Here is a 21,598-nt window from a genome sequence, read left to right on the forward strand (position 1 = left end):
TATTTAGTCCCTGGAATTACGCATGAATTATTCATGAATTTTTGCTCCAACCTGAAATTTCAAAATATTTTATTTCAAATTCATTTCACAAAAAAGTTTGTGTGTTCCACACCCATTTTTGGCCAATTTTATGTTAATGTATGCTTTGCAATGTTTTGATTAACATTTTAAATTGCACTTTATAAAAACATATATTTATGTACATGACTATTTAAATTATGACGAATGTCTTCCATGTCTATAAACTTTTTATGAAAAATTTTGCATCAATAACAAGGAGACATCGCCATAGTGATGTTCGGGATCTGAATGCCGATGTTATTTTCTGAAACAGTATAGGTAAAGTAGAAAAAAAAGTGTCACGGCTTTCTTCCACATAGACCTGGGTTCGAGAGATATTCGCATGTAAAGATTCCGCGCTCAATGACTTCCTTCGATTACTCTCCCCCCAGACAGTAAGCGGCATAGCCTAGTGGGTTAAGGCATGCAGTCGAGACTTCTGCTGTATGCGTCCGGAGTTCGAGCCCCAGTGGAGTCAAAGTCTGCTACCGCAACTTGCCTTTTCGTAACTTCTCCCTCAATAAGATTAGATCCTCTCTTGGCATTGCTACTTTAGCTGATCGCCGTATCCTCAATGACCGGAGACTCTTCTTAAATATCATCAATGGCAAATAGAGATCATCTGACCTTCTTTCTTTTTTTCCGCTTCATGTTCCTTCGCACACGACAAGGTCGAGTGGCATATTTCATTGTTTCACCCACCGCCTTTCTGTCTCCAAACGTTCTTTTCTATTCAGACTTCCTTCTTCCATTAATTCCTATGCGGAATGTGTTCCAAATTTTGATACTTTTTTCATCCCTCATCTATCTTGCACCATCACTATCGTAATTCTCCCCATATTCCTCACACCACCCGATGAAATTTACTATTCTTTGTTATTTATTTGTAAATACTGTTGAATATTTTTTGTCCATCATTGGTTACATTGCTTATTATTATTAAATTGTTTCTCCTGTTATTGTAGTCCTCTGTAATTGACCTCGTGCTGTTTTTGGGCTGGATTAAATAAATAAATAAATTACCACGCGAACTTGAGGACGTATATAACTACGCGAGAATTTCCAGGTAATGTGCTCATCCTCGCCCAAGACATTGTTCCCTCAGCCTCTTCATATATTTATAATCTCAACTTATTCTTCTCACCAAATAGACACAACCATGTATCCGCATATTCAGTTACCAACCCTAGCCAGGTACCCCGTATCGCCTGTCGTGTGCAATGACCCTGCTTCCCAACTGCCTGCTCAAGCCGTTCCAGAAGTCTTCTTTGTCTATCATTTGCACACTTCTTCACACAGTTGGGCCCCTGATACCTCATTGATGGATTAGCAAGGGTCAGCTGCGGAGGGGGGGTTGTTGGGGCGGAACTCTTTGAAGGGCGCAAGAAGGCATGTCATAAAGGAGACAGGGTAGATGGATGGACATTCTGTAGTTAGGGGCGATAAGATTCGTTTAGAAGACAATGGGTGGGCAGTGGAGAAAATGTAATGGAGGGAAAACCCGGGGCAAATGGTAATATGAATAAAGGAATGTTGAAGTCGAAAAATTCCGTTTTGAGCCTTTTTTCAGTGCTGGGAAGGGTTATTCTATTCATACGGCAATACATGGTAGCTGTTATTGGCCATCTTTTCCGCCAGTTCCAATCCAGCTCTTGATCAGTGAAGTTGAAGTGAAGCGTAGTTCAAGTATCCTGCAGCAAGTGTATTGCATTATTGAGTTTCACCTAATTAAGGCGTTGTGTTGTGAGTTTTCGGAAGCCCAATGGAGGGTACTTGAGAATTCTGTGGAGAATACTTGGTTTTGATTCATTGAAAGTTAATGGAAGTAAGAAAGAAATTTACGGAGTGATGTTTTGACATTAAAGTGTTACGTATACTTATTGAATCAACTCATTTCTATTTTAACAAATCTATTCATATATGTATATGAAACTATATTATTGAAAGTATTAAAATAAGGTTCTTTACAGCACTTACATCATTTATGTAATCTTCTCCTTAGGACCGTCTTTTGCGTTGGTTATTGAGGAGATCTGGTTTTCAGCGGAGGAAGCCATCTCAAGTGTCTGTGGTGAATCCTACACAAATGAATCGGACATTGAACCGAAGTCTGGACTCAGGTTTGAACCATGGTGGCACAGACTGGGAAGATAGAGATGAAGACAATGCCATATGGCGGGAACTGCTGCTTCATTCGCCTCTGCATAGGGTGAGAAGTTGATTGATCTTGCTTTATTTTACTTTTGCTGATTTATGCACATTCCAGTCCAGCCTAGCATTTTTGGCATTTGATGTCTTGAAAAGCATGAATGGAGGACAGATATTCAACAAGTCGGAATTTTAATTTTATCATTATTTTCTATTAATATATTAAATTAATTAATATTAAAATAGTATCATTATCCTTATGCCTAAGTTTCATGGCTCATTATTTTGTCATTCATTTATATAAATAGGGCTCTTTGATCTTTGCAGTATTAACATAATTTCTGTTCTTAAGTGATTTTTTGGGTTTTTGGCTAATTCAAAGTGAACTGTTTAACCCCCCTCTATTGTGCACTTAGCATCAGAAACTCTGTGCATTCTACTATCCTTACCAACAGCAAAAACATTTTTGTCAACCATGTCATTCATCTCTTTCCCTTTGGCACTGTCACGAAAACTTATTTGGTGAATTTGTGGAAGTGCTGGTACTTGGGTAACAATACACTCTTTGCAGTTTCTTGGCAGCATTGTTATCTTTCCTTCAAGAGCTATATTCATAAGATACCGTATATCTCCGAATATAGTCCCCCCTTTTTTTCCAAAAATGGCCGCGGAAAAGTAAGGGGGGGGGGACTATAATCGAGTGTAATCCAGTTTAGCATACTAAAGGTGACCATAAAATTATAAATAACGGCATAATGGCTAATGTTCTCGTAGTCTTTCTATTTGAGTATATTTATGAGGATTATAATCGGAGATATTATAGTAAATACTGCCACATTTTACCGGAAATTTAGACAATTTTTACCACAAATGTTGTAAAGATACGATTCTTCCGATTCAAATAGCATATCGAATATGCGTTTTCACGGAATCCATCGGGTAGCCGTTAATTTTTCTTGGAAAAGTATTGTTAGAATAATTCAATCGACAATGATCACTTAATGACGCAAAACAGTAAATAATTAAAATGAAAACTAAACACACACTATCATTACATCAATCGAACACTTGAATTGAATCAATAGTATATGTACCCGTCGCTCATTTAATAGTTACACGATTTAAATAATTGCGAAAAATAAACAGATAAAGTGATCCTTTCGTGACAATTTAGCATTTCATTGCATCCGTAGCTGCTATACGTCCGTGCGGTTCGTGTTTACAACCACTGCCTTTACCGCCTTCACAGAACAAGAATGCGCAATAGGTGATGCATTTGTTTCTGAAAAGGCGCAATAATCGACGACTTTAAACCAGAAGCGCCGGCATTATTTCATTTGATCGGAATCCAGCGACTCAGCATCGAAAGTGTGATCAATTTATTGAGGAATATATTCAATTCGCCAGGGTAAGTAGGATCGATAAATTACGTCACATAACGTTTCGCAATTATTTCAGCGATATTTTCTTCATTAAAAATAATTTTACGTTCAACAGTGAGGTGATGAATCAAGTAGAAAGATGAGGATCAATCCTGCGGCAGATTAGAGGTCATCAAAGACGGAGTTTCGATGCCAATTTAAAAATAGCCGTTGCAGAATACGCCGTAAATCATAGTATTCACAGCGCTTGCAAAGCGCTAGAACATCGCGAAGTCATTTCGGGGGTCTCGATGCGGCAGATTCTAAGAATTAGAGGAAAATATCGTCGAATTTGTGCGCAAATGCAGAGCAAAAGCTCTTTGTGTAACTTATGCAATGATTCGCGACGAGGCATTGAAAATTGATATAATATTTTTTTAGTTTTAATGTTTGTTGGAAAAAGTTTATTTCTTAATTTTATTACTTTGATATTTGTAAGTCCTGTAGTTTAATTATTTTGCTTAGCAGGCATTTGATGGCAATATTTTCATAATGTTTATAATTTATTTAACACAATTTTATTTAGATTTCCTAAATTCTTCAGGTCACGTGGATTTGTGATGACTTGATGGGTGTGTTACACTGGATCTATGGAAGTTTCAGGGCCAAACGCAACACTGTTTATGGGATTTAAGTTAAAGCTTATATATTGACATTGTTTGTAGTCATTTGGAAATCAAAAATATTAATAATTTGTGAATGTTTAAAAAATACAATAGCCTTGGATACTTAAAAAATTTTCTCATTTCTTCATTACATCTGGTTAAGGAACTATAAATTACTGATACATGCAATGGATCACAACATGTTTTAGGTATAGTTAATTTGTTGTGATGGAAAATATGTGAACAGATTTGTTCTTAATCTTCACAGAAAATAATAGTTTTTATCGAATCTAGAATCTTAACTTACTAACCACAGAAAAATTGCCTTCCTTTGCATTTTAAAATTTTTCCCAAAACTGAGGTCTCAAAATTGGGGGGGGGGACTATATTCAGAGGGGGACTATATTCGGAGATATACGGTATGTGTATCCAATCTGGCACTACAATGTAGGCAGCCTGGTACAGGAGCGCAGCTAGGAATTAAGGCAGGAGGGCTTTTGGGAACAACTAATACTGGGGGGGGAATGCAGGAGGTGAGGGTGCACTCTCTCAGAAATTTTTTAAGATAAATGCTTCAAAATTATTAAGTTTTACGGCTTTCTGAGGGTTATTTTATTAATCCTTGCACTATTCTATGAGTAATATTTATCCAATTCAGTAAAATGGATTAAATTTTAAAATTTCTCTCAGTTCTGGGGGGGGGGTTATCCCCCAAACCCCCCCCTCGCTGTGCCACTGGCCTGATTATTTGACAGGTGATGTCTCAATCATTGCAAAAGGTGCTGGTGTGTTTCAACCGCACCATTACCTCAATCAATTTAAAAAATTGCTCATGTGAGACACTACCTTTCGACCCATGTATGTCTGTTCAAATGATTCCTAGCATTATGATGCTTGTGCGGTTACTTTGACTGCAGTTGATATTTCAATTATGTACCTCTTGTGTGGAATATTTATGTTATTTTTTATCTTATTAGCATTTCCCTGCATGATATTTACCAACTTGACGAAGACATTAGTTAGTGTAATGATTGATTTTAACATTGGTCAATTATTTATTTTTTAATAGTTTCCTTCACCCGTAATGCCTGAGATGTCATTTTCAATGCAGGTTGAGCATGTAGACTGCATTATTTTTGCATTCCTATTTTTTTTTCATTGAATGCTCCAGTTGAGCAGCTTATATTTGATTTTTTTTAGTTTCATAAATTATAGCAATATACCCTTCTGGCATGATGAATTTCTAGGGGTGAGAGAACCCACTACCCTCCATTCAATTATTGTTTTACCTGCTTCATCTTTTTCATGATAATTCTAGAATATTCCCTCTGTCTCCGATTCAAATGAAGTATCAGTTGATATTAGTGATTCCTGAGAATGGTACCCAGGGCAATGAGATAAGTAGTGGAGGGAGGGAAGTTACAATGATTTGCTCATCAATTAATTGTTCATCAGTGATTTAGTTCTAAACAAAATGCATTTCTTGCAGGATATAGATTTGAAATTCAGTCAAGTGCATGGACCAGGTGTTCAAGAAACAGAGGCAACATCTGAGAAGTATGTCCCAGGAATTAATCAACGTGATCACAGAGGTCGAACACCTCTTCACCTTGCTGCCAAAGCTGGTAATACAACTACCTGCAGGATTCTTTTATCGCATGGAGCTGATATCTCACTCAAGGTATATTCATCTAAACTGGCTTTGAGACTCATTTCAGCCTTTAGTTCTGCTTATTTAACATTCATATATGCAAAAATCTATTTCCCTTTAATCCATAATGGTCTTGATTAGATGTGGTTATTTTTTTTCCTTTACAACATAAAACCAGTATGTACTTATTTAGCCATAGTTAAGTGGGTTGTGAGAAATAATTTTTTTCGTGGAATTTTTAGAAAATAACATGATCTTGGCCATATTTTGATTATATTTAACAAACTAAGGTCTGATAAAGTATTAAAGTACAATAGAACCAAGACAATTCCTCAGCTGCATCATGACCTATGAAAGGTAATACTGCGTTAGTATTTGTAAGAGGTAATTGAAGTATATATACAATTGGGTCGTTTTTTCCAACTTTTTAATGATTTGTTTCTTGAATGATTGGTAGCAAGTTAAACAAATTTGGTTTAGATGAGGTAAAAAAGCTAAACATATAATTAGTGTTTTGTGTGGTATAGGTAACTAATAGTAAAATATTAATGGTGTTCTTCTTATTTAGAGTGAGCTAGGTCGAAAAGCTAGTGGATGTGCTCTGTCTCGAGGCCATACTGCCCTGTCATCATGGTTGTCGCTTTGGGAAGCTGCTCTTAATTTGGCATCTCAGCTAGCATCGGCCACAGAAGCTCTTGCAGATGCACAAAAGCAGAACCAAGAACTCAGGGGTCACTTCAGGTGAGTAAAAACCATGTTTTGATAGTATAGTTAACCTATGTGTGTAAATAAAATACCAAGATGCAAGCATGATGGAGTGGAATTTTTCCATATTGAGATACATACTCGCAATTTTTCATGATTATTGTAAATACATCACAAAGTTTTAGTGTCCTAGTGAAGGCGATGAAAGTATGCAGTTTTTTTTATCAATGCCATTAAAATTTGAAAAATTTTAGTTGTGGTGCAAGGGGTGTGTTCCAGTTGTCTTCGAGTACTTAATGGTGTTTAATTTTCGCTAGTCTCCTTGGCAAGTTCACCATTGTAAAAAAATGGAATTTTTAGGCTTTTTCCAGTAGACGGTGGACTTCATGCTGACGACGAGGCAAATGGTCTGTGATCAAACTATGACATGAATATACTACCCAATGTCACTGACAATTTCTTCTAGTGACTAATAATGTAAGCTAAGATTAAATTCACAATTTTATTATTTTTGCTAGTTTTTGTAAATGCAGTAGAGATTAATTACTTCTAATGTGAGAGCACAGGACAACCGATCCAATCAAAATTTTGAAGCAAAATATTTGGTTAAAAATGCAGTTTTCCCATTGCAAATTCCCTCAAGATTTTATAATGAGTGATAGTGCAGTTATTTTATTTTGCCATCATTAGATAATTATCTCCTAACTTTGGGAGGGAAGAGTTTTCGTGGAGTTTTCAAACGTGGAGTAAAAAGATACATTGGTAATTTTTGTGAGTCAGCACGCGTGTTTGGCGATGGTGGAAAGCAGCCCCCAGCCAGCCCGTGATACATAAGTGAGGCGGAAACCAAACAGCAATTGCCCAACACATGTGGTTAGGACCCAGCGACAACATTAAATTTGAGGAGACGAAACTTATAATAAAGGAGTGCAGATACTCAACAAATCAGGAAAGCTATAGAAATTCAGAAAACACTGTTGAATTTAAACAGAGAGGACGGATATCTTCTTCGCAGCACCTGGGAAAGACTTATCCAAGAGACAGCCTACCAGAGAGCTTCACCCTACCAGCCCACAATATATAACAGAGGCAGAAACCACATGCCGACTCCTTCGACCTGAAGATGCTGGAGGGATAGCCAGCAAAACTGTTGTCCACTAGCCGACTGAGGTGGAAGAAAACCTGAGAACAAACCATCAGCGATCTAACCATCTCCGTGGAAACCTTCATTCTAATATATCTTCTTGCCTGCTCTCCTGGGCCCTATTTATCTTTATGGTCCAAACTTTCCTTCATGAATGGGACAGTTGGCAACCCTCCTTTCTTCCCCAAAAAAGGCCCTCCCTTACTTGTTTGCAGTCGCGTTTCATTCCCTTGAGGTCCTTGACTGTCCTTTTATGCAATCTACGGAAAATCATAGGGTTTCTCTTCCTCATAGGAAAATCTTTCCTTTCTGTGGAAACAGTAAATTATGGTTTTGCTAGTAGTGGCCCTAATGACGGTGTTGGGATTCCCTATCCTTTCCCTGGAGGTGTCGTCGGGCTCTCATCAAGAGCCTTTTCTTTCGATGTCCTTCCCCTCCCAAGGTGTGCGGGTGAAAAGCGAAGGCTTACAGACTTGGCCCTTGGGAGAGTATGTAACCTCTCGAGGCTGTCCTGGATCATCATTCCACTTGTCCTTCTATGCACTACGGTGACTGGATGAGAGAGGCAGAGGCAAAGAAGAGTTTTAACCAATCTGGGTCAATATCAACCGATTTCCCTGGCATTTAGTATCAAAATAAACCAACAATTATGGACCAATTCCATATAATATTTGTTTCGTGGATTTTGGTTGATGAAACAATTTCACCAAAATATGCCATGCTCCACTAATCTGACCCTATGTGGGTGGGGTTCTCCCTGAAGACTCTCAGGAAAATGGCTCGAAGGCGATTAACACATTCAGTGCGGAGCACGTCAATTGACGTGGTCCCGTCCAAGCCGAGATATGGAGCATGTCAATTGGCGTGCTCTGCCGGTCGGACCTTTCTCCGCCTCCGCACGTGACTAATATCCACTTTCGAGTCTTTCGATCATGTGCGTGGCCTTCAGCAAGCTTCCCCCTTTCGACTCGTGTGCGCTGTTTGTAAATAGCAGTATTTGGACGGAAGCTATGGCACAAAAACCACTCTCTACTTTTCTTTCTTATTTTATCGGCCGAGTCTGACGACGTTCGTGAAAATTGGGCCCGCATATAATGTGTTAAAAGGGTGTGTTGCCTGTTCTGTCCATTTCAGCAGAAAAAGGGATTTGGCTTCCTAGGTAGATTTTCCTGCACAGAGTTCAAAACATGCAGTATTGCTACGCATCTGGAAGGTTAATTCATTTTATAAAAACTTACTGAACTACCCAATGAGTAAAAGACCTAATTTTTTGTTTTTTTTTTCATTGAATATTCTTCATAATGCCCAGTGAGATATCTCAGATATTCCCAGTATACTTATTGATAAGTTTCTAATTTTTCAGTGATTGAAAATGACACTTCTTTATTTTACTTCTCAGGGAAGTGCTGATGGTGGGAAAAAGACTTGCAAAGGAACGAGATGAAATGTGTCGAGAATTTGGGGAAGCTGTTAGTGGCAGGGGAAGTGGTAGTGGTGCATCAGAGCACCTCCTTATAACACGGCTACACAAGGCACACTTCTCTGGTAGTCTTGCTGATATGGAGCACCGTCTTCTACTGGCAGAACAGTGGTGGCGCAAGGAGGCGAATGGAAGAGGCCGAAATTCATCAGTAACAACGCAGAATACCAGTGCTGCTAATACATCACCAAGCCAAGCAAATTATGAAAAGGAGGCACTTCATCTACTCACGTGTGTACCTTTTTAGGCATTCCTCCATTTTTTATTTTATGTTGATTATATGCTTAACCTTAAACATTAGTAGTTAAATTTAAGAGGTGGCAAAGTCAAAAGCTGTAAGTTGTTTAGATGATACTATTTTGGTCACAGTGGCTAATAATTGAGAAAAACATTCACTGAAAATTAGAAGGATATGTTTAAATAATTTTCAACGTCCTCTCCTGTCCTTTATCTCTTCATAACTACTAGTTTTCTAGTGGAATTTGCACAAAAGAGAATGTATAGATAAAAAATTTATGTAAATAAACTAAGAAAATTATTAAGAACGGTTCTTAAAAACTTTGTGTTGTATGACTATCATTGTGTGGTTTTAGTTCAGCAACTTTAGTTCGGGATTGATACAATTGATGCCTTACTGTGCTATTAATGAGGGATTAAGCAGTATTTAGAACTTGTTTGAGTTAGTCACTCATCCTTGTCAATCCATTTGATCTTCAAATTTCTTCAATAGCTCAGCATTTCAAATGTTTCCTCTATTGACTTCTTTGCTGTCACTAACATCCATGTCTCATTGCCTTAAAGATACATTCTGTAGATGTAACTTTTGAGGCTCCTTATATCTTCATTTGTATCCTCAGTGACTGTTATCATGTGCATAATTTGATTCCATACTGCAGAATAACTTTTTGTGTGAGAAAAATGCCATAAAATCTTTCTCACAAGGAAAATGTAGCCATAAGAGAGGCTTGAATTCAGCTGCTGTGTGCGAGATAGAACAGACATGGTAGTTGAAGGAAGGGATAGGAAGGGAAGTGAGTAAGCAAATTATTGGGGACTTACAAACTGAAAAACTGAAGGGCAGATAATGGAATGTTAAATAATAGCACCCTACTGTACATAATCTCATGTATTTTTTCTTGTCATTTGTCTTGATATCTTTGTTATCCAATGAGACTTTTCAAATTACCTTAAAAATCTCAAAATCAGTTATTTTCTGTGATTTGTATCACATACAATGGAAATCAGCATCGTGTGAAAGCTCAAATATTCTTGTTAGACATTACTTTGTTTTAATTGATCCTTTTTCAATCCATTGCCATGAACTAAATAAAGGTCACATGCTCTTTCTCTCATGGTCACTCTTGACTTAATAGATGTGCACTGGCCAAGGCGGAGTCGGATGCAGGGGAAGTGGTGAGGGTGGAAGGTGTTGGTGAGCTGTCATCTTCTACATCGTCTGCGTCATGTTCATCTGCCTCATCGTCATCATCATCGTCTTCATCGAGGCCATCTTCAAGGGCTACGTCCCCAAGCTCATCTTGCTCTGCTGAGGGTGGGGATGAGGAGGAGAGGAAATTGATGGCCCTGTCCCTTGATGCTGTGTATAGTGAGATTGAAGAGAGGGAAGAGACAAGAAGGAAGTCGTGTGACTTCGGCTTGTTGCTGGGCATTGGAGATGGTGCAGGGTAATGTTCTTGATAATCATCTCTCTGCAGTGCCAGTACCATAACATTAACGTTGCTTCTTGAGTATGATTATCTTGTGCTGATTCAGTATTTGACTCTTTATTTTTGAAGCATCATGGTGAATTGTTAAGGTAAATACTTTCGGTCTGCAATTATTTAATCCTATTTTATAACATAAGCTCAATTTTTTTTAATCATTTGCTATCTTCTCTGTATCAGTGGCAGATTAATGGTAGGGGGCCAATCCTCCCCACCCCTGTAATTTCTGCAAAGATTTTAATGAAGGTTATCTACAAAATTTTTATTTATCCGTCGTAACGAAGGGTGTTGAAAAGTAATTGATAAATATCTAAAAGCCGCTTGACTACGGGTACCAGAGCTCATACGCATTATTGTTGAAACGTATTGCATACCACAACATGGGGGAAAGTAATGAAATGCTCCCCCAAAACAATGACCTTTACCCACCCCTGCCCTATATGCCATTCTAATAAGAATCTGAAAAAGTGAAATTCAGGCTTTCAAGAATGGAGATGGGGACATATATTGCTATTGATCAAAAATTTAAAACTATAAATTGATCTAACATTTTACAGTAGTCTCTCGTTAATACAAACAAAGTTGATACGAAGTTCTCATTATTACAAAGCAATTAGTTGGTTCTAATCTATAGTAAAAGAAACGTTATCACAAAATTTTCGTTATTACGAAATTACGAACCTCAGTCCCGGTCCCGGTGGTTACAAAATGAACTTCATGACGAAGTTCCGCGAAAAAGCAACGGCATTTAGGTGGATATACACTTTGCTACGTTATCATCATTGATCGAAGTTTAAGTTCTCTCCTTGTACTGTGTCTGAGAGCGTCAATTTTGGTTCTTTCTTTAGTAGGAGATACTTCAACATGCACTCAACAGCATATAATAAGCCTCATTCCTGTGGAATTGTGGTGACCCACTCATTGACTCTCGTTCATTGGACATACAGTTAGTCCTCTTCTTACGCACATTGGATTTTTCGAACTTTTAGAGACGTGAACATTCAAAAAATTCAAGTGTGCCCGATATTTCAAATTTGGCGCCTTTGGAGTTTGCCGATGCGACACGACGTGGTGTAGAGGAACTCGCACTTTTGGCATAATCTGAACAAATTATCATTTAATCCAGTGTGAATTCAGGAACTGTTCAGCGTTTCGTCCATTCCTTCTTCCCGTGGACAGCGATTTTATATTTGGCTACGTTGCAAGCTAGATCAGTTCGTCACAATCGTGAGTTAATGCAAGATTGTGATGCAGTGATGCTGGATAACCACTCTCCTCGATGTCTTGTATAGGTTTATCAACTAACGAGCAAGGTCTCGGAACGCACTTTCTTCGTATATCGAGGACTTATGCATAATTTAATCGCATATATCATGCACTTGTCTCTAAAGAATATAAATGCAGGAGATTGAAGATGCAAGAAATTTTGACAATATCTTTTTTTTTTCAATGATTCCTGTAAGAAACGTTCATACGAACTTAGTTATTACGAACCTCCGGTTTTTCAGTCCCGTGAACTTCGTAATAACGAGAGTCTACTGTATAGCAAAGTTTACAATCATTATAAGTTTTTTTATCTTTGAAAAAACTTCTTATCATAACTTTTTCATTGAATTTATTGGGTTGGTGCCTAACTATCATTTTAGTGTATGGTGATTTTAATATATCATGTTTCACCTTTAGTACTGTCCAAGAAGCTGAGCTACGTCAGAGATTACATGGCCTTTCTTTGACTTCTGAGAGTGGGAATGCTTCAGTCTTGGAGGTCATTGAACCCCATGAGGAGGAAGTGAGCAGCAGTGCAAAACATCATCAGGTTTCACAGTCCAAGTCACAAGTCAATAGTCCTGCCGTTGCTGCACCCAGTGGTCGGCGAAGGGGTCGCCGTGGGAAATTAATGGGGAGGGGATCCCAAAAGTCTCAGGCATCACCTACTGTGCCGTGGGAAGTAGTTTTGCACAGGAGTGTTTCTGAGACCACAATAAACCGTGGGGTCCCCATGGAGGAAGGTGTTGGGGAAGAAGAGAGAGGGAGGGGACTCAGTGTGTCTGTTGAAGATCTACTTGGTGGTGGCGACAGTCATTCAATAGCAAGGGGAACTGGTGCTCAGCAAGAACCCATCCCAGCCTCTGCTGCAAGAGGAGGAAAGGACGGTAATTCACCCGTTGTGGTTGGAGGTGGAGCAGTGACTGCAACAGGAAGATCCAAGCACGGGAGCACGCCCAGTACTCCTGGCACGGGAGGCAATGCTGCAGAGGGCCGTACATCAACAGCATCCCATTCGTCTGCATCATCATCATCACTGTCAGCCAACTCCCGTCCGGACCTCCTCGCGGGCACCACCAACAGGGTTGCCGGGGATGACATGGCCCTATCCATGGTGTGCGACGTGCAGGATATTGGCTCAGAATCATGTGGTGAGACTGGGGTATCTGGTGGGTCAGGCATTGGGACAATTTCAATGGGTTTACTTCCAGTTCCGCATGCATCTGGGTTGAAAAAACGCAATTTCCTTCAGAAACTGTCAGCGAAGGCAAGGTGGCCCTCAACAAAGAGGAAAAAGACTGCATCACCGGTGGGTCCATCGCAACCATCACAATCTCTCACCTCAACCCCATCATCAGGTAGTGGTGGAAAGCGGTCGCAGGAGATATCCCCCGAAGACTTCAAAGAGACGTACCTCAGTCCCCGTATTACCAATGGGAGTATCGACTCACCTCCCCCCACCTGTCAGGAATCACCAAGGCTTGGCATGACCAGCTGCCCCAGTGTTGAGTGCCCAGAACCACCAGTGGAATCTGTGGTGTTGTCTGGGGGACAAGAAAGCAATGCTGGCACGCAATCCCATCCCTCACAGACAGTGCTCACTGCCCCCCCTGTGAGTCCTATTTGCGATCGGCATGGGAGTCCAGGCAGCAGCACTGGTGGCCATCGAACCAGTCAAGTGCGTGCCGAGTTGGCTAGTGTGGCTGCATCGGAGGACTCTGGAATAATGATGGTTGTGCCCCCACGGCCATCATCCTCGGCCTCCTTGCCTTCCTCGTCATCCTCCTGCTATTACTCGGCCGCAACGCGTGCGGTGGGGGCGAGGGAAGCAGCTTTGATAGGTGGCAGTGGTGCCGTTGTTGCACTCGAGGATAAGATACACCACACGAGCAGTCATCATCACAGAACGCTTGCCACCTACCACCTCAAGTGCATGGGTAGGCGGATTGGTTCGTTGGCTGCTGAGCCTTTCCTGGCGCATCCAGAGAAGGCCCTCGAGGCGTACATAGGCAGGACTCGGGTCCAGCAGCAGCAAAGGCAGAAGGGTGGCATGGAGGAAATGACTCTGCCCCACACCCCTCCGCCTCCCCGCCCTCCCCACTCTCCGGCCCCCTTACCAAACCCTCCGTGCACCACTCCAAGTGACCCCGCTCACTTGTCCCCCATCCTCTCGGAGCGAAGCGCACGTGTCGAACACTTGGAAGAGTCAGCTGCAAATATAGAAGTGGCTCCCAAGGCAGCGAAAAGGACCTCAGTTTTGAATTGTGATCCCGTTGATATCAGACCACCAGAGGTATCACTGCAAGTCCAACCGGCCAAAGTTGATGTGGAGGACAAACAGATGGTACGTAGGTCATCTATTTTTTATCTACTCTTTAATTATTAACTCTAGATGTTTTTTACCTTGTGTGTGTGTATGCATCTGTTGGGGCACTTGTATGTATTAAATACCTAATCTGTGAAATTGAGAGTGGAAAGGATGTGGTCTATCAAGGCAGGATTTTGGGAATTTTGGCAACAGTCCTTGTTATGGTAGGAGACCTTCCTTTGAAATGTCTTTCTAATTGTCAATTAATAAAATGTTTTTGGTTAACCACATCTTGCGGTTTAAATGTTTCTTCCCCTCTGCCGGGGGCATTTTTTTAAGATTCAAATGCCTGCTAAGTTCTTTACTCGTCTCCATATTGTCATCAGTGCTACAGTTATACAGAAGATGGATAAGACCAGTAAAACATGAGATGGATCAATAGGGTATTTAAATTACTTTAAGACTTATGTCTTTTCATCAGTGTTTCTGCTGTGTATAAATGAGAGGGGAAGAAACATTGACTTTTAAAACACAAGATGGGGGTCAACCCAAAATTTTTATTAATTGACAACATATGGACCGCAAAAGTTTCAGCAGCCTCTTCCTAATTGTTGCAATTATGCATTGTATAAACCTCTCTCTCTTTCCCCCACTCTCTGCTACTGTGCTGGGGAGCTCCTGCTGTTTCGTACTGCTTAGGAGAGTGAGAGTAGTTCAGGGGTGGAAGTCACCGACTGAAAATTTGATTCACTAATGTTTTTATGCCTGTAAATTTTATGACCAAGAAATTAATTGAAGGAAGAATAGGGAGTTTCGGCAATTATTTTGAGTGAGAAAAATATTGTGAATGTCTTCTTAAAAGCAATGTTCCTTGGAATCTTTCTCCCCTCTTCCTCTCCTGAGACCATAAATAACAACCCTTTCTCCCCCAATCTGCGATATTCCAACTTCCCGACACCCAAATCCCATCCTCCTTTCCCGGTGGTGTAGCAGGAGGGGTCCAGGGGGTCCTGACCCTCCCGAAATATAGAAACAATTATTTTCTTTCATAAACCCTCCAGCAGGCGCGCTGTGGCACAAAGTGCAGCATTGTGCCGCTTCGGCCTCACGTTATTAATAGTAGTTGGTCAGTGAACCAAACGCACCAATTACTCTAACAAGGTCATGAATGTACGCTTCTTAATTCGAGTTTTTCTTATTAATATCAGCGGAAAACCAAGTGTTGCACTGAGTGCCACGCATGCCCGCTAGTGTCCGCGCCTGCTGGAGGGTAAAAGAAAACAAAATATGTATTGAAAATTTGTGGATTTACAAAATATTTCTTTAACAAATGAAGTTTTTTCGATTATGATAAGTATTAAAATTAGTTCGAAACCCTCTACCTAGTACCCTGTTTTTCAAAAATTTTCTTCCCCTGTTTTGGCTCCCCCCCGATCAAAATTCTGGGCTGCACCGCTCACCTCCTGACTTAGGACTTCCACCTTCAATCTGCAACAAAGCTTACTCCCTTTCATTTTATCTTTAGATCGTATTCTCTCCCCCTCCCTGGCTTATCTAACATTCTTCCCTCTAATACTGTTCGTAGCATCCCTTATCTGCTCAATATTTGCAGCATCCAAACCTTCATTCTGTTCCTGTATCTCACCTAGAAGCTTAATGTCTTTACCGGAAATGTCTTGCACTTAATCAGTCTTCTTCCTCTTGATGCCCTTCAATTCTTCATACCTACATTTTGAACTACAGCTTTCTTGTTTTTTGGTGACAGAATTAAAACTTTGTCATGATGTCCTCGGTCCAAGACACTTTCTCATAAATCCTGCATTCTAGCTCGGTAAAACCTTCTCCTATCACCTATCCCTAAATTCTTCTGGAGCTCACTTGGAATATTGTGCTTGCCCATCTGATTCAGGCTAGGATTGGGATGTTGAAATCTGTTGAAGATATAGATAGCTATATATGTATATTAGAATGAAAAGTAATTTGTACTTGTATGCCTAAGCTGATATTGCCAGACTTTTTGTGATTGTCCTGTGGCATTCCATTACTTTGACAACGCATTGGAATTCCTTGACTGAACAGGTTTTCTAGAAGAGTGGCCAGCGTGTAAAAGCAAAAATTGCTCTGTTTTGGGGGAAAGAACAACATTTTAAGACACATTTCTTGGAAAATTTCTAATTAAAGAAGAAGAAACTATTGTCTCCTACCTATCTAATGTCAAAAACGTGTGAGTCTTGTGACTTCACTAGAACTGATTTCAATATCCAAAATCAAAACCTCTGCACAAACCATACATATGAAACAAGCCCTACATGAGAAGCAAAGACTGAAGTCTGTGATAAGAAATAACTAGCGAAAGCTAGAATGGTGACTTATTAATGAAACTTATGTATGTGGACTAAATCAATTGATGACAATTGTGTTAATGACTATTTAATAAAAGAAAAGGTTCATCTATTAAGCCCTACCTTCTGTTTAACAGTGGTGTGGGCAGTAATATCTTGAGTGCCCCAAATTTAAAATGGGTTTTTGATTGAGGCAATAGAAACCATTAAGATTCGTATGAAAATTTGTTATTCACACAATACAATGTACTACAAAACAGATATTTTTATCACATTATATCCTTTAATGATATCATAAGGATGTAACATTCCTGCTTGACCAGTCATTTGTTTTCATGTTTTAACTTAAGCTTTCATTTCTGAAATTTTCAGGGTATATTCAATAAATACCTGTATCTTATTGTAAGTTAATATTACTTCAGGGTAAAAACTGAGATAAATTTTCACATTCGAGACATACTCAAAAATAATATGGGTCTATTTTATATGCCCTGAAAATTTCTTGATGAGAGAATAAGTTTAAAACAAGTCATTGTATAATAATAATGTCGTTTTTATATTGCCAGTGAGTAGGGAGGTTTCCTTTATCAAAGGAAACAAAAGGCATTAATTGTGATTAGTTACCCACCATTAGTGTATTCATAACATACAAATTATTTGGTTTTAGAAATCCCAGTTTAGACGAATGTTAATGGTCAATTTTAACCTCGTTTGAAAAAGACCAGATTGGCGCCCATGTGATGCCACTCCACGTGACATCACAGGGACCTAGATTCTATACGAGCAGATAGGAGTTTTACATTGTCTGAGATTACCAATGCATGGATGAGTTACAGAGCTCAGGGAAACATCTCTAATCATAATCACCTATTAAAATTCCTATGGTCGGAAAGTTTCCTTCGTTTGTTAGGGTATTAATAATCCTTATTTAAGCCAAGCGCTACCTGCTAGCAGTCTGCATTGTGGCGGTGCTCATAGCCTCGCACCAAGGTGGCCTCACACAGTGGTAGTGGTAACCAGAATGACGTCACACGGGCTTTTCCCAGCATTCACATTTAGCCATGTTTTCAGGCGCTTGAAAATTTTCACTTTTCCTTAAATCGTGAAAAATAGATATCACCATTTAAAAATCTAAAAGGGTTAAATACGTACTCCTGAAGTAATAATCTTTTGATTTAGGCAATAAAAAAATAATAGGAAACCACCCTATTTAAGACTAGATAGCCCTATCTTACAATTTACTTGTTTCCGAATCACATACATCCATGCCCTGGATTGTGGTAAATCCATCCAGGCAGGATTTGAACCCGTAAACTGTTAGGTTAATTGACGTGGTACATTACCCCAGCGCCTAAAAGGCCGACAAAGCAGAAAATTAGACCGGTATTTTACGAAGAAATTAGACCAGATTAGCAGGAGTGATGTATCCTCTTCAGGTTTCTTGTGAAGTGGGGTGATGGTGATGGGAAAAATGTTTCTATCCCCTCAAGAGTTTTTTTTTGCCTGGCTATTTTACTGTGTTTAAAGCATCCTCAAATCTTCTGTTTGTTCTTGATGGAAAATTGGCAATCCACAGACTGGAGCTGTAGAAGAAAATTTGGATGGAGCATCCTCTACCACAGCAGCAAATGAGGAGGAAGGTGTTTCCACAGCAGTGGTGGTCGATCGCCCATGGTATGACCTTTCAGAAGAGGAAGAGGAGGAGGATAATAGTAACAGGGGAGGTGCAGAAGGTGGAGGTGGGAGTAGTGGGCTGTCTGGGTTGTCTGTGGTGAGGAGTTCAAGCGAGGAGGATGAAGATGGTTGGCGGAGGAGGCAAGGGGAGGAATTAGGGTGTGCTGCTACTTTGGAAGGCAGTGAGGAGGATGAGCACGAGGGAAAGAGTGCTTTATGAATCCTGGTTGTCCTTAAAGGTGAGGAATATTTTCCAGTGACAATGGCGTGATCCTTTGCGAGGAAGATATGTGAAACATTGATTCATTGTTGTCGAAGTTAGTGTCTGGTAGTAATCATAAGGCATGAGGAATAGGTAGTTGTACAGCTGCTATGCTTTTTATTCCTGTGGATGTTATTTAAAGAAGAGACGGAAAAAAAGATTGATAACGGACATGTTAGTTTTTAGCCCATTGCACTGTGTGCAGTCTGGTGAAGGGAATTTATTTCCAGGTCTTTTCTAATTTTCTCCAATAGAGAAACCAGATTAGGAGATTGCTGAGGGTAAGGAAATGTTGTGTGACAATTTGAAAATTTTATCTTTTTGGCGTTTATGAGCCAGCTGAAAATTTAATCTTCAAACTCGTCACATTGGATTAAGTAAACACATGAATTGTAGATTAATGAAATTTGGTGCGATGCATATAAATGAAAGGATTTGTTGTTTTCTTTGGAGTTGTTTGAAACTTAAGGAAGAATCTTAAACTGTAAAATATCCACAAATTACATTTGAAGAAGGTAGTTCTATGGGCAGGTACCTTTACATTGTTGTGTCGGCATTTGATATTGGAAAACACGGTGTCATAATATTTTGTTTATGTAATATTATGTTTATAGTATTTGATAATGGAACTTTGCATATGAAAGGAGAAAAAATAATTGCTGACATCGGTGCTACTGTATGCATTGTTTATGTATTTAAATTCCCTATAATATTCAAATAATGGCTCTTGTGGTATAGAATTATTCATCTTATTCGATTTACTGCTGACAAACCGTTTTAGAAAGATAGCCTCCATCAAACATTTTGTCTTGCTTGAATGTTAATTTAAACTGGAAGGTAATGCCATGAAATTTTGGTTGAAGTCAATATCTGTGCTTAATTTATAAAATTGGACTCTAATTGAGTGCCTCTTTTTAAAGCTCTAATGTTTGTTCAAGATCTTCCATGCTGTGACTTTAAAAGCTTCTATAATTTTTGTAAGTTGACAGGAAACACATGTATTTGTTACTTTACAAGATTTGAATCCTCAGGTTTTACCAAATATGAAAAAGTGCCTTTATTTGGCATATTTCATCAAATAATATGCAGTAAGTTTTCTTCAGAAGTGTGAAAAGTATAGGCACAATTTTAGTGATTATGGTGACAGTAACAATGCACATGTGGGAAGAGTTTGGTTTGGTGTTTGTTGCAAACTAACCACTGGAATTTCAAGTTTGAAATTGTAAATGTTGTGAATTACCATAAGTTTATTTTCTTTGATTCTCACATACTTACTTGACTGTCATCAATATGGCTTTGAAAGAAATTCATTTTTGTCAGCAATGTTATGTTTGTTATTATATTTACCCCATAATCTAATATTTACTTTGAGCGATTTATATTTTGGAATGAAAGAATGGGAGCCAGAGTAGGGAATACTATTTAATTTTTCAAGCCTGGTAAAGTACCAAAAATAATTTGCAGTGTTAACTGAATTTCATTGCTGATTGTCACATAACTAGTCCATTTTTCTTGTGTTTCAACCAAATGTGGTCCAGACCCCCATGACATACTTCGCCATCAATGAACCTAATTACCGACAAAAATGGAACCAATCATATCAGGCGGATATGATTACCCAATATTCAAATGTAAATATTTAATCGAGAGGCACCTTTGATAGTGCTTCTGAATTTCACCTCACTCACAACCCAAAAAAGTTTTCATCCTTGTGGATAGCACTTCTTGTATATTTTATTTCAGTGGTGTTTCAATGGACTGTAATGGTCTAGCTTTGTTTTGTACAAATTTATATCCACAAGCCATTTGTAAAGGTACAGTTTGCATTGTTTGTATGCCATGTTAGGTTTTAGGTTGTGGTTGAGAAAAGTGATCACTTTCTAGTGTTGTGTTGTGTGTGCCATGGTAAACATTATAGAGACTGCTATATAGAGAGGATGTGATAGCAGCCACATCGTATGTCCTACACCCATTGACTAAAAATGTACCTTGTTGAAGAAGCCAAGAGGAACCAAGTTTGACAGCAAATGTGTATACTCAGTGAAGAATGGGATCCAAAATACCCATTTAAAAATGTATATTTGTGTAGCTATTTATTATTTTTGTAATCTAACTAAAATATATGTCATATATATATATATGATTTTGGTTGATTATTCTAGAAGTCCAATGTGTGCATGGAAAAAATCCTAGATACCTAGTAAACTCTGCAATCCATTAATAGTACACTAGGTTTATTTTTTTGTAAAATGTGATTACGATCGAGGGAAGTTTTTTTCATGATTACTATTCCAAGCAGAGCCGCCCACAAACTGCTTGTGGCCCAGGGAAGAGTTTGGGTGTGAGGCCTTCTCTCCCGGAGAGAAATGGCATTTAAACTTGAACTAATCTAAATTATCGACCCCTAAATTCTGTGGCCGAGGGCAGTCAGCTCCATCTGCCCCCTACCTATGGGCAGCCATTAATTCAAGTAGCTTACGCAGTAAGATAAAATTCACTAGTGGGAATTAAGTATGTATTGCTAATTTTTTATGCCCATCCTCCTAGAATGATAAGTACGAGCAACAACATGTTTTAATTAAACTATTATCTGTTACTTGTAGGCATTGTTTTAAAATATATGATCAGAAACAAAAACTTTTGAAGTAACAGAGTATGTTAAGGTCATAACCGTATGTATGATAATGTCATAAATGGGACCACCCACTTCCTCAGTCAGAACCAGAGTTAGACCAAATTTGGCATACATTCTTCATTTGATTACAAAATAAAAACCCAAAAGTCTTTTTGTGATACAAGCTATGCTTT

The 21,598-nt window shown here is 39.1% G+C and overlaps 1 protein-coding gene across 1 annotated transcript in view; it reads left to right on the plus strand.

Moving 5' to 3' along the window:
* LOC124164520 overlaps nt 1-20,928 on the plus strand; it is an 86,963-nt gene extending 66,035 nt beyond the window's left edge. Inside the window, exons 7-13 of the mRNA XM_046541870.1 lie at nt 2,063-2,269; nt 5,724-5,915; nt 6,454-6,626; nt 9,134-9,445; nt 10,588-10,899; nt 12,622-14,548; nt 18,431-20,928. Coding sequence (XP_046397826.1) covers nt 2,063-2,269; nt 5,724-5,915; nt 6,454-6,626; nt 9,134-9,445; nt 10,588-10,899; nt 12,622-14,548; nt 18,431-18,748 — 3,441 coding nt within the window. The 3' untranslated portion in view covers nt 18,749-20,928. The remainder of the gene's footprint in view (nt 1-2,062; nt 2,270-5,723; nt 5,916-6,453; nt 6,627-9,133; nt 9,446-10,587; nt 10,900-12,621; nt 14,549-18,430) is intronic.
* The last annotated feature ends 670 nt before the right edge of the window (nt 20,929-21,598 follow it).

This window comes from Ischnura elegans, chromosome 8 (genome assembly GCF_921293095.1).
Source record: "Ischnura elegans chromosome 8, ioIscEleg1.1, whole genome shotgun sequence".
NCBI lineage: Eukaryota > Metazoa > Arthropoda > Insecta > Odonata > Coenagrionidae > Ischnura > Ischnura elegans.